This window comes from Bos indicus, chromosome 19 (assembly GCF_029378745.1).
Source record: "Bos indicus isolate NIAB-ARS_2022 breed Sahiwal x Tharparkar chromosome 19, NIAB-ARS_B.indTharparkar_mat_pri_1.0, whole genome shotgun sequence".
Lineage (NCBI taxonomy): Eukaryota > Metazoa > Chordata > Mammalia > Artiodactyla > Bovidae > Bos > Bos indicus.
In genome coordinates, this window is record NC_091778.1 from 51,646,348 (window position 1) to 51,659,340 (window position 12,993).

The window sequence follows — 12,993 nt, forward strand, 5'->3', positions numbered from 1 at the left end:
GCGGCCTGGGCACGGGATGAACCCCTGACAAGCATGACTGTTCCTGGAGTCTTAGTACATAGATGAGCTCCAGGACCCAGTTTGGAAACCATCCCCTGTCGCAGTATCACTTTTCCCGGCATCGCAGGGAGTGTTCGTGGGCACCATGCTGCCAGCTCAGTCTGTTGAGATTGCAGAGAATCTCAGTTGTCACAGAAAGAGGTAAAACAGTCCTCAAGGATGGTGCCGCATCACATCTGTTTGGGTGACCTCGGAGCCACCCCACCTCACCATTTTGCTGAAATTTTTGTTTTTGGTTCGAAGGATTCATCAACAAAAGAAACCACTTGTCACACAATAAACAATTTCAGTATTTACTAGAAGAGTATTTGGCTTAATTTCAATATACAGTCCTTAAAAAAAGAGAAATTAGAAACAATAGAGAAAAGTAACAGCACATACATCACCACATGGGGCCGACTCACATCCAGACGTAAACAGAGCTGGAAGGTCCCTTGGTAACAGCATATGGAGTCCCAGTTGGGAAAAGGTCCGCATCTCGCGGGTGAGACTTCAAGTTGCGGTTTTGGAGGCTCCCGCTTGGAATCCCAGGGTGCAGCTGACACCATCATCCGTGGGTGTGCAACAATGCGGCTCTGGTTTTCCTTCACCTTTTACATTGTTGTTTGTTGCACCTTGTGAGTCAGGAGATTTTCCAGATCCCAGGGAGTTGGCCAGAACTCCAGGGGCTCAAGAAAATCCAAGCCGCATTCCCTTTCTTATCCAAAGTGCCCCTTGACTTGCTGGTAACAATTTGTGTGTTTGCAAGCAGGCACATAGTCCAGGCAAGATCAGAAGTCAGTCAGAGGCCTTCTCTCCAGCCTCTGAAACCTGAACAAGACTTCCTCCATTGTAATTTTACTAACACCGCCCCCCGCCCCTTTGCTGTCGAACCCAGCACAGAGACACAGCATCCACACACCCACACCCCACTCACAGGCTTCTGCATGGCCTGGGGTTTCCATCTGCAGGGGAAGGCTGGATGGGTTGCCCCTTTGCCCTTCTTGATGCTTCTCCGTGTCTCTGCTTCACCCAGACTGTGGACATAGGCTACAGACTGGGTGAGAATGTTACCGTGGTGTGTTTTCTTATTTCCACAGATTTCATGTTCATTTTGGAAGCCTAGGAAAACACAGATAAGCAGAAAATCCTTCCCAAATGTGGCCTTGGCCAACATCGGGTTCTCAGTCCTCTAAGTGTGTGGTTCCTGCCTTTGGGGTCCAGCCCTCTGCATCTCAAGGTCCTGTGGTTATTAATCAGGTCTTCTATTGACTTGCAGTCACTAGACCTGGCCGAGGCACGAGGGATCCAGGAACCATGGTATCTGCTCCAAGGGCCCTGGAAACACACCTAACACCGGGGGCACATGCATGCACAGACACTGCACACCCGCACTCACAGACGTGACACACCTGCACACTCACAGCAGGTCTGTGGGGCTGCTGATGCAGCAGAGCTGGCCTGGGGATGGCTTCCTCATGTTCCCAACCCACCAGAAAGGGCTCTGCCGGGAGAGAACAATGGACGCTGAGGATGCAGCATCCTGATTCCACAGATCAGAAAACAGAGGCCTGACAGATCAGAGTCGGGAGTTCTCAGCGTTTCCAAGGACAGGCTCTTAGTTTTGGTTCTGATGAGAGCCAGGCCGGCATTGGGCTGGGGCTCCTTTCTGGAGGCTGCGGTTTGGGGTGGGGACACACCAGTCCATGCAGCCTGAAATCACCACCAGGGGATGCCATTGGCAAACAGTAAGTCAGCACCAGAGTCCCAGGCCTGGGAGCAGATGCTGCCGCCCCAGGGCTGCTCCTCCGTGTCTTTGGGATCCCCAGGAACTTGAGGGGCCTGCCACAGGCCAGTGGGGCCGGCCAAGGGTTCCTGGAAGCCCTCAGTTTCCATAATCCTCCCACCACCCAAAGATTTATGGGTGTGATTCAGTTTTGTGTTTACATGCTGGTTTTGTCTAGTCGTGGGTCTTTAAACAAAAGTGCAACGCACAGCAGGAACAGGGGCATAAAGTAGGAGGCGTGGCTATGCCTCCGTGGGGCCGTTTGTGTACCTGTCAATGTCCCCTCATGGCACACTCCCCTGATATCCCCTCAGAGAATCCTCTCACAGTTCCCCTCAAGTTCCCCACATGACTGTCCCCTTGAAATTCTCCTCATGGCATCTCCTCAGGTTGTTCCCTCCTGGCTTCCCCGGATGATGTTTCTTTCCTCGCGGGGTCTCCTCCTTACTATCCCCCCGTGGCGTCCCTGATCCTGTTCCCCTCATAGTGTACCCAACGGTTTCCCCATGGCGGCTCCTCATGATGTTCCCTTCACGGCTGCCCTCATGGTGTCCTCTCATGACATCCCCTCATGATGTTTCCCTCATGGTGTCTCCTTGTGGCATCCTCTCATGATTATCCCTTCATAGTGTCTCCTCTTTGGGTCCCCTTGTGATTCCCTTCAGGATGTCCCCTCATGGCATCCCGCACCGTGTCCAGCAGTGGGGTCCGTGGCGGCGACGAGAGCTGCCCACATACGTCCTGCGGTTTCTCCAGTGCAGGCCCGTCTACAGCCTGTGGGCAGGACAGTCACGGAGCGCAGGCTGAGTGAGTGTGACCTGTGCCTGTGTCGAATGTCTGAACCTCCCAGCTCATTCTCCATACGAGTTGGGGTTTTCTCTGACTTCAAAACAAATAAACTGAAATAAACCTTAGAAATGGTTTTAAACTGAAAACACGTGTTATTCATCAAGCGCCTCAGCCATTCACTCAGATGACAGCCAGTGACGAGCCCGGTCTCCATGAGGGCAGGCCGGCAGTCACTGAGGCCGCATTGCTATGGTTTGCCCAGAATGTTTAATACTCAGCCTTTTCTATTAGCTTCCTGGAATGTGTGTTTTGAAGGAGATGCTCTTTTTACAGGTGGTGAGAGAAAAAAAGAAAGTCTCCCAGAAGCATCCAGGTTTACGTCTTTGGTGTTTGGTGTATTTAAGCAAAGGTCTGTGGCTAATGGATTCCAAATTCATGGGGCCCCATCTCCGTTTCTCAGGTGGGGCCAGAGTGGGAGGTTTCACCAGATCAGCATCACTCAGGCCTTTAGGATCAGACACTTTCCTTAACCCATGCACCCCAGAAGCATGAATCCTAAGTTCCCTCAAGTGGCCTGGTAGGCAGGGGCCGGGAGCTGGGCCCAGGTCACAGGGCTCAGGCCCTCTCTCTGCCTCACAGGAACCAGGGGAACCCCAGCCTGGCTCACAGGGCAGCATCCGTTCCTGCAGGTGGTGGCAGGGGGACGCATGGCCACCTGAAAGCCAGGGTGGAAGGTGTGCCTCCCCCCGCCTGCCCACTGGGGAGGCAGCGGGCGCGAGTCATCGGGAATCTGAAGAGAGGTGTGCTGCTGCCTTCCCTCCCTGGGAACCTTCCAGCAGGGGAGCCTGTGGCCCCAACTCCACAGGCACCCCGACTTCCACATGTCTCTAGGCAGCAGGGCGGGGAGCACCGACAGGGCCACGCCCATGGCACACTGGGCTGCTGGCAGAGGTCACGGCCTGACTCTTGCTGAAGTGACAAGACTGAGCTTTCTGCCAGTGGTGGGAGCAGGGAGCCATCGATGGCAAACAACTCTCAGTGACAGTGCTGACAGGCATCCAGCCCCTTCTGCCCCCTCACTTGCCACCCCCCACCCAGCCTGCAGTGACCCTGCCTGCCTGAGGCACCCGTGAGACAAGGGGCGTGACCCCACAGCCTCTCTTCCTACATGGGGAGATGGGCACGCTCAGCATGAACTGGGAGGGCAGGTGGTCTGAAACCAGAACCCTTTGCAAGAATAGGTGGCGTTCAGCCATGATGGGGAGATGGACATTTTGATATCTCTGGTTTCAGCCGCTAGCTGCCCACATAGACTTTATGAAGAAAAACAATTTACTACATTCCAGAGAAAGGAATGTGTTAAACCCAGTTGGTCTGCGTGGCCATGAGATGTGGCTGGGAACCCCAAACACTGGAGGAGGGTCAGCCAGATGCAAAGGCATGTTCAAGGGTCACTCTGTGGCTTCCCTGGAGGCTCAGATGGGAAAAAATCCATCTGACAGAGAACTTCCCTCCCACTTATAGGTATTTGTGTCCCTTTCTCCTGATGCTGCAGTGGGCCCCATGTCTCAGTCTCCCAGCCACTCACCATTGTTCCTCTCCAGGCCCAAGACCTCATTCATTGTTAATGGCTACCGGGGCTGTTGTGGAGAGGTCAGTCCTTTCCAGCCTGTGGTGTTGTAGGGAGGCCAGGACAGTGGTGACCACGTGGGCCTCAGTCTGTAGTTGTGGGACCCTGGGTTGAGGGGCTGGAAGTGTGGCAGCTCTCCCAGGGCGGAGGCTCCCACAGCAGCCAGGTTCTCCCCAGGTGTTCTGGGCCCACTGGGGCTGGCATCCCCTCCTTGTTTGGAGGACTGTGGCCTGGAGGCTGAGTCCCCTCCTCTGCCTTCCTCTTGGCCCAGGGCGAATAAAAGAGGATGGTAAATCTCCTCTTAAGCAGGACTGAGTCTGGGGTGTCCATGGGTCTTTCGATCTTAACGTGGTTACATCAGTCAGGCATCTGCAGGGCACAGCCCGGCGTGTTCTTCAGGCTGAGCACCCACTGACCCTGAATTGGGTGTGCCCTCCTTGTAGAGCCCAGAGCTGACCCCACAGCAATGTGGTATGAGGCAGGGCTGGAAAGTTCCACTGTGGGGTAGAGGCCTGGAGTGGTCTCAGCTCTGATGGTCGAGAGACCCGCAGCAGACTCTCGGGGAAGCTTCAGGGTGTGGGGCTGAGGTGGGTCTTTGACCTGGGATCTGTGCTGCCCTGCAAGGATCTGGGCCCATCGCACCTGCTGTATAGGAATAATCACCCACTCTCGTTGTCTAGAAGTTGTGTGTAGGGGGTTTGAGCTGGAACACAGGGTGGACACCATCTCCTGGAAACATCTTATCCAGTGGGCCGAGGTGGTTATACTATGTGGTTCTGACAATCAGGTCTCAGATGCTCCCAAGGCCTGGGGCATCGCATATGATGTAAAACTTGGTGAAGATGTGCAACCGCAGTGATCTGGACCCCTGTCTCTCTCCAGTCTGCTTGCGTGTCAGGCGGCCTCAGTCTGCCCAGAGCATCTCTGAGGCCTGGTTAAGAGCTAATTGACCTGATGACACATTTAGTTGATATGATAGGTCTACTGATAGGTGTGCCAGTGTCTCTAAGATCGATGAAGGTCTTGCTATCTATCTGGAGAGGAATCGTGAGCTGAGGTTGAAAACGTATGTGCTTAGTCACTTCAGTCGTGTCTGACTCTTTGTGACCCCGTGGACCATAGCCCACCAGGTTTCTGTCCTGGGGATTCTCCAGGCAAGAATACTGGAGCGGGTTGCCATGCTCTCCTCTAGGGGATTTTCCTGACCCAGGGATCGAACTCACGTCTCCTACAGCTCCTGCGTTGCAGGAGGGTTCTTTACTGCTGAGGGACTGGGGAAGCCCAAGGGTGAACGGTACTCCCCCTAATTCATCCACCTGGACCTGTGAATGGAACCTTATTTGGAGTCAGGGTCTTTGCAGATGTAGTCAAGACCAAACCATCCTGTCTGGCCTTAATCCCGATACAACTGATGTTCTTATAAGGAGAGACCATTTTGGATACTGGGAGAAGGCCATGCCTTGACAGGGCAGAGTGTAGAGACGTTGCCACAAGCCCAGGAAGCACGCATCGCCGGCACCACCAGGAGCTGGAAGAAGCCTGGGGCAGGTTTTCCCTTGGAGCCTCCAGGAAGCACCAACCCTACGCTGGTTTTGAACTTCTGGCCTCCAGAATTGTGGAAAAATTAACTGCTGTTGTTTTAAACCACTACATTTGCAATCATTCTGGCCTCCAGGTACAGATTTCTTCCCTACCCGCCCCCTGCTCTGGGCGGGCTCTCTGGCTTCATGACAGGAAGCTGTGAGATGTGTGGTTCAAGGGGTGGACGAAAGGGACCCGTGTCCTTCGGTGCCTGGCAGCGTCAGCTGAGGTGTATAAGATGTGAGATTGTTGGCAGAGGCCGTGGTACTTGTCCATGCTGGTCAACACACATTTCACTTCCGGGAGTGCTCTCCACGATGCAGTCAGACACAATTATACCTGCATCAACTCCACCCCCACCCCCACCCACTGCTGCCCATCTTTCTTTCTGTGTGAGACTTTGAAAACTAGAATTTTCTGAAATTCCTGTGTTTGTAGGGAGCCAAGGCACTTGTTTCACACCCCAGCAGGCCAAGCCCATCCTGCTCCATCATAAACGTCTTGTTCCAGCCAGGCTGTGCTTTCATATGAATGACATTTCTCTGTGCTCTTTTGTGGTCATCTGAAGAGGCCGCCAAAGAAGAGGCAGTGAAATTATGCAGCCCAAAAAAAAAAAAAAAGAATGGTCTGCGGTATCAGTTAATTTTAAATATTGTTACTTCCTGGATATTTTGGATGCTTTATAAAATGTGTGATTTCTTTTCTCATTCCAAATAAGCATTTGCTTCCGTCCCAGGACTTGTACTGGTGATTTTGTGTTAATTTCCTTACAGAGCCCCTCTTGGTGTGCATGAGCTCCAGGTTGGAGAGAGCCTTCCTGCCACACTCTAGGGCGAGCCTGGGGAGGAGCTGGGGGCCAGCCACATGGCCTTCAGGTTGAGTCCCCGTCAGAGACCCCTCCAGATCATCCAGGATAACTCACAAGCTGCCCCTGCCCCGCTCAGAAGCTCAGGGCTGACTTTCTCACAGGAGTGTCTAGTTAGGATAACACTGGTAGCCCCGTGATCCTGCCCCTCTGCCCCACTTGCACACCAGGGAGAGGAGAAAGGAGGGCAAGAATGGGCAGGGGCAGGACCAGGAGAAAGACAAGGGGGTCCCCAGGTGGGGATGGGGGTCAGCTTCCAGATGCCCCGGTCTTCTGGTTCACTTTCTGCTGGGACTTGATTTATGTCCAGAAACTTGGAGTATCAAGTCAGTCACCACTGCCCCCTGGGGGCTGGGTGTGGTCGTAGGGAAAGGCCCGGGGCATGTGCCCAGGTTGTGGCTGCCCGAGTGGCTCACGATTCTCTTTCCTGTGGGTGCAAGGGCTGGAGACCACCCAGCTGGGCTACCATCCAGTATGTTGGTGCACCAGGGCCCTGGTGAGCAGCCCTCAGGGCAGAGGGACACCCATGCCTGGACCCTGACTCCAAGGGCTCAGAGGTGCTTGAAGAGGAGACAGACTGTGGCAACCAGGAACAGGAAGATGTTTCTGTCCTGGCAGCCTTGGGCTAGAGGGCCAAGCTTCCAGTGTTGGCCTAAAGCCACATGTGTGTGTGCCGGGTGTGTATGTGTCGTTCACGCATGGACCAAGTGTGGCCAGACAGCCCTAAGAGATTTCCTCCCTAGAGACCCCCTTCTCTGACTGAATGCTCCTGTGCTGATGGTTCGGGGTCCTGGGTGGGATTTGGAGCGGATTAGGTTTGCTGGGTGAGCGCCCCTGGCCGGGGCTGTCCACCTACCTACAGACACTTCTTGCGTGAGGGGGTATCTATTTCAGGGGCAGAATCTTGCCAAAGGTACAGAAAATCCTAGCAAAACTGTTGGCAGGAACCAATAAAAGCATCAGGCTTGTCAAACACACCCCATCCTGCCTTTGTTAATCACCAGCACTCCCTGGGCGCCCACGTGTGCCAGGGCCAGTGCCAAGGGCAGAGAGTGAGACGAACGAGAGGCCCGTGGCCTGGAGACAACTCCAGGGAAGCACGAGCAGACCTGCGGCAGGACACACAGCACCTGTTGGGAGAGGGGTGCCGAACCTCAGGGGCCACAGGAGTAAAGGACAGGAGGTGAGAGAGGGTCAGGTGGCATATCTGGGAACAGGGTTCCAAGCAGAGGCATCAGCACACGCATGGTCCCCAGGGCCAGAGAATGCCTGGAGTTTCTGAGGGCCTGCAAGAGGGCCAGTGTGGCTGAGGATGAGCAAGGGGGGCCTGGGGCGAAGGGTCTTTAGGGCACTGCAAGCACTCAGAGCTAAACTTCCTTTAGAGAAATCCTTGAACGTACAGATAAGTAACAAGTCGAAAATTAAAATTAGTCAAAGACCCAGACACAGTATTTCTTTCTAGGCTTCCTGCCTTGGGTGTGCAGGGGCTGAATGACTTAATGTGAGCCCATCCCACCGTAATAGCAATATTAAAATGACCTTTGAATGACTTTCAAAGCATCAACACCTTTGGTGTGTTTTAGGCAAAATGGAACAGATTTCCTTGGCCCCCAAAGCATGGCAGTCCCACGTGCCGTGCCCACTGTGTCTGAGGGGCCTGGCCCAGGGGGTGGAACAAACCCAGCATTTCTGGCACGAACCTCTCTTTAACCTGGGAGATGCAAATGCAGTCAGTTCTAGACCTGGACTCGGTGCCAGCGAAGCTGTTCTGGGATCGTTACCCTCCTGTGAGGACAGTCGCCAGGCACCGTGCCTTGATCCAATCTGAGATTCTTCAAGGTGAGTGAGGACTCCCAGATATCTGGTCTTCTGCATGTATTTGGATTCCTTTTTTTTTTTTTTAAATATATATTTTTTAATATATTTATTTGGCTGTGTTGGGTCTCATGGGCTCTCTAGTTGTGGCATGTAGGCTTAGCTGCCCCACAGCGCTTGGAATCTTAATTCCCTCCCTAGGGATGGAATCCACTTCCCCTGCATTGCAAGGCAAATTATTAACCACTCGACCACCAGGGAAGTCCTCGTTGGGCTTTTCAGCTTGTAAGACTCACAGAGTTTCTTTCAGATTTTTATTTTCTTCACTTAAGGATGTTATTCTCAGCTCATTCGATGCTACGCTTCTAGGTTTAGTGTAGTCATCTTGAGGATTAGCAATGTGGACATTTTGCAAACCATGGAAGGTAGCACTCCTAGAAAAACCTTCTTTTTATCACATTATATGTACTTTTTACGAAATATTCAAGGAATCACCAACCAGCTCTATCTTTAAAGGAACTTCTCTACGCTGAAAAGAAAAGGCCACAACGAGAAACAGGAAAAGGATGAAATAAGAGGGCTCACCAGTAAAGGCAAACAGACAGTAGAAGTAGGACACCATCCACGCACACAAACAAGAGGTCAAAACCAGTAATCACGAGAGGAGGAGTGGACGCACGCAGGATATTTGAAATGCACTGGAAAGGAAGAGATCAGCAACTTAAAACAATCATGCATGTATATGTAGACTGCTGTATCAAAATCTCATGGTCACAACAAACCGAAAGTCTATTATCATAGATGTACACACACAAAAGAAAAAGGAATTCAAGTGCATCACGAAATTCATCATATCATAAGAGAACAACAGAGGTTGCACAGCTTTGCTTGTAAAGACATCTGGCATATATGGTTTGGGATGTGGTTTGGGAACAGGAAGGGGCTGCACGTTGGGGTAGGTGGCAGAGAGGGGAGTCCTAGGGCTGGGGAAGACCAGGGAGGTTGGACAGAGATTCCACCAGCAGCCACCTGTCCGGCCTCCCATCCAGAGGGGCTGCTCTACCCTGTGGGGGTGGTGGAGGATGCCCCATGCATCATCTCAGGCCACCGATATCCTCATTTTGGTTCCACAGGTGCTTCCTGGAAGGTCCCTCAAACTGGTTCTTTTTCATGTTCTAAAGACAAGAGGGTGTCCATGATCAGCTGAGGACCCCAGACTGGGGCATCTCCCAGGTGACCACAGCGTGGCATTCCTGCCCTCGGGAAGAGCCCAGGCCTGAGTGGGGTGGAGGAGGGGAGGGTCCTGTTAGGTCAAGTGCTATGGAACATGAGATTTTTGCACTTTGGGCCCCAGAACCTGCTAAGGAGCCCTCCCTGGCATGTCCATCAGGAAGACGCCAGGAAGTTGCCAAGCTTCCTAGTCCTCAGCCTGCTCTTCCCTGCACGTCCCCTCTGCAGAGTCCAGTGGGCACGGTGCACTCAGCTCCCCACCCCAGGTTCAGAGCCTCCTTACTTGGGGAAGTGGGGAGAGTGGGAGGGGTGAGAGCCTCGCAAGACAACTTTGCCTACAAGTGCGTCCTGTGGGAACATCCCCCACCCACACATCTAGGTCTCCTGGAAGAAGCAGGAAGCCCCCATGCCATCCCCTAGGGGGTCCTAGGGGTGGTGTGGACTCCATGGCCTGTCTGTGGTGGGGCATCTGCGTTCTGGGACTAGGACTGAATTTGCTGCCTGGGGTCCTCTTGGGCAGGGGTTCTGGCTCTCTGGGACCTCAAATGCTCCCCACTCTCTCACTGGTCTCGGTGAGTGTGAGACCATGGGGCAGAGTGTCTATACCGGGTCTGGGATGACCCTAACCCTCCCCAGCCCACAGATGGGGCTCAGCGGCCAATACCTTCTGGAGCTTGAAGTTCAGGGAGCCACACCTTCGGCACTAGGCCAGTGTGCAGATCAGCAGGCTGAGGAGGACGACGAGGCAAGGATGGGGAAGATTACCAGCATCTCGCTCAGTGTGTTCAGGATTATGATCAGAACGGGGTGTGCTCATCTGCCAACCTACGGTAAATGGGCGGGTGGGCCCTCCCTCCTTTGTTCACCTGTGCAGGAGCCCCCACCACCTTGGGGGCACCCTTGAGTGGGACATCGCCTGTGGTTGGGAAGCCCATGGGTGGGAGAATGGCAGGGGGATGGGTGCATGGGATGGGCAGGGCTCCAGGCACAGAGGGTGAGGGTGTCTGCGGAGGGAAGACCCGAGGGGGCTTTCTGGGGCTCCCCTCCTGTAGCCCAGGATGAAGATAGGAACACCTACCTGTCGGAGGTGCTAGAGGCAGGTAATGCGGGTCTGCCGAAGAGACACAGGGCAGGTTGGCGGGGGCCTGCCCAGGGCCTGCCCTGACACATCCCCTCCGCCCCAGGTGTCAGATGAGCCCTGGATACAGGAGATCATGAAGGCCTCACTGGGTTCCCCGCACAGAGCCCGGCTAGGCTGAGGGGTGCCTTCTCAGCCCCTCCCACTGTTCCTTGTTCGGGGCAAAGCTGGATCCCTGCTTCCTGTCCCCAGCGCTCAGAGTGACTCTGACTGCGTATGAACAGGCGAGGGCGGGGACGGAGCGATGGTGACTTGGGGAGTTTGCAGCACAGCAAGGGGTGGGGGTGGGGGGATAGGCGGTGTTTAGGGAGGGAGGTGCCAGCTCCCTGACCACAGGGGACAGTGAGCAGGCACACGTGCCAGGGCTGCCCTGAGAAGCTCAGAGAGGGCACAGCCTCGGCATGGGTGGGGCAGGGTGGAAGTCCTCTTCAGGCCTCATCTCCGTGACTCTGGGCACCTCAGGTGGGCAGGAGTCACTCCTCCCTAGTTGCTCCGCACTCTTGCCCACCAAAAAGAGAAGCTCTTGGGGTCAATACCCCCCCTACCCGCCCTGCTCACCTACGACGGTCAGTGTGGTGATTTCGGTATTTATCTGGCGTCCCTTCAGACTCCACTTGTACTGCCCTGCCTGGGTGTCCTGGGCTTTATCAGTTACTAGGTACGCCTCACCATCCCAAATCCAGAGCTCCCATCCATCGTGACAGAAGTCTCCTGGGGGCTTTACATTGCAGATGAGCTTCCAGGGTGCCGTGGGGTTCACTTTCAGGGAGATGTTGATGTGGGAGAAGGCATTGGAGATGCTGCAGCTCATCGTGGCTGGCTTGCCCCTCAACACAGAAACCACACCCTTGGTGCAGTTGGGGTTGTCCCAGACTGTGCGGGGAAAGTCACACGTGTGGGTCATGGCTGGACCTCAGGCCATCCAGTGACTGCCCTTCCTGGGGTCACTGGCACTACCTGGAGCCTGGGCCCCTCCTGGCCTGATCTAGGTCTCTCCTCCCACACCCATCTTGCCCCTGATGCATTCCCCTCCCCTTCCCCCTCCCCCCTCCCCCACCCCGACCCCACAGGCAGAGTTGGGACCATGCAACTTACTTCCACTCTGAGCACTCCTCAAGGTGGCCAACAACAAGAGGACCCAGAACATCCTGGGAGCGAGGAGAGTGGATGCTGAGGTCAGCATGGCCAGCAGGACATGGATGAGTTTTAAGGGGTTCCTCGTCCTCCTTACTGGTTTTTGGGACACTCCCTGGAGGACAGAAAGCTGATGAGTCAGAGTTCCCTTAGGCTCCTTGGGAAGCCAGTGAGAGGGGCTGCAGCCTGTCCAGGGTGGGTGAGGGTCCCCAACCTCCTCCCTGACCCAACTGTGTCATGACCCTTCTTGACACCTTTATAATGTCTGCAGTGGGACCACTGTCAGACAGATGAGAAACAAATGAGACAGGAAAAAAGTCCCTGGCACAAAAGTCCATTTATATTGCTGGGGTTATCTTGAATTTTACATAAAACATGCAAAACTGCTTAAGCCATGTGTCCTGTAGAGACGGTCATGACACACAGAATCTCGTGTGGCCGCTTGAACCTGACACCAGCCTAGGACCACCTTGGATGCTCCCTACCCCTCTTGCACTCTTGCATTCTGAGGATTGGCATTTGCGGATATTTGGTTCACTCTCCAGATTTGCTTTTATCAACAACAAGAGTCTTCCTGTGGAACTCCTTAGTTACTGCCCGGAAAGCTGAACTTTCACTTCCTTTGAAACAAATGCTCATCTCGGGCTTTGGCATCCAGTAAAACTGACGTTTGGGCTTCCCAGATGGCACAATGGTGAAGAATCTGCCTGCCGATGCAGGAGACACAAGAGATGAGGGTTCAATCCCTGGATCAGGGAGATCCTCTGGAGTAGGAAATGGCAACCAACTCCAGTAGCCTTTCCTGGCAAATTCCATGGACAGACTCAGACATGACTGAGCGACTAACACTTTCACTTTTCATAATGACATGTAGCTACCATTAGGTACTACACAGAGGATGAGATGGTTAGATAGTATCACCAACTCAATGGACATGAATTTGAGCAAACTCAGGATACAGTGGAGGACAGAGGAGCCTGGCGGTT

General features: G+C 54.0%; 1 protein-coding gene across 1 annotated transcript; it reads right to left on the reverse strand.

Annotated features, from left to right (window-relative positions):
• Positions 1 to 8,846: 8,846 nt before the first annotated feature.
• LOC139177770 (secreted and transmembrane protein 1A-like) lies at positions 8,847 to 12,086 on the reverse strand. The gene is made up of 5 exons (XM_070774431.1): positions 11,969 to 12,086; positions 11,432 to 11,746; positions 10,814 to 10,846; positions 10,400 to 10,560; positions 8,847 to 9,680 (listed from the first exon to the last, which is right to left on the reverse strand). The coding sequence occupies exons 1-4, from the start codon at positions 12,054 to 12,056 to the stop codon at positions 10,439 to 10,441; spliced, it is 558 nt and encodes a 185-aa protein (XP_070630532.1). The 5' UTR covers positions 12,057 to 12,086; the 3' UTR covers positions 8,847 to 9,680; positions 10,400 to 10,438.
• Positions 12,087 to 12,993: the final 907 nt, after the last annotated feature.

What these genes read in the sequence shown, in the direction of transcription:
- LOC139177770 (XM_070774431.1), bottom strand. Translation starts at nt 12,056, where the DNA reads ATGCTGACCTCAGCATCCACTCTCCTCGCTCCCAGGATGTTCTGGGTC. An exon ending in GAGGAGTGCTCAGAGTGGAA is followed by an intron (nt 11,747 to 11,968) that starts GTAAGTTGCATG and finishes TTCCCCGCACAG; the next exon opens with TCTGGGACAACCCCAACTGC. An exon ending in CACCACACTGACCGTCGTAG is followed by an intron (nt 10,847 to 11,431) that starts GTGAGCAGGGCG and finishes TCTCTTCGGCAG; the next exon opens with ACCCGCATTACCTGCCTCTA.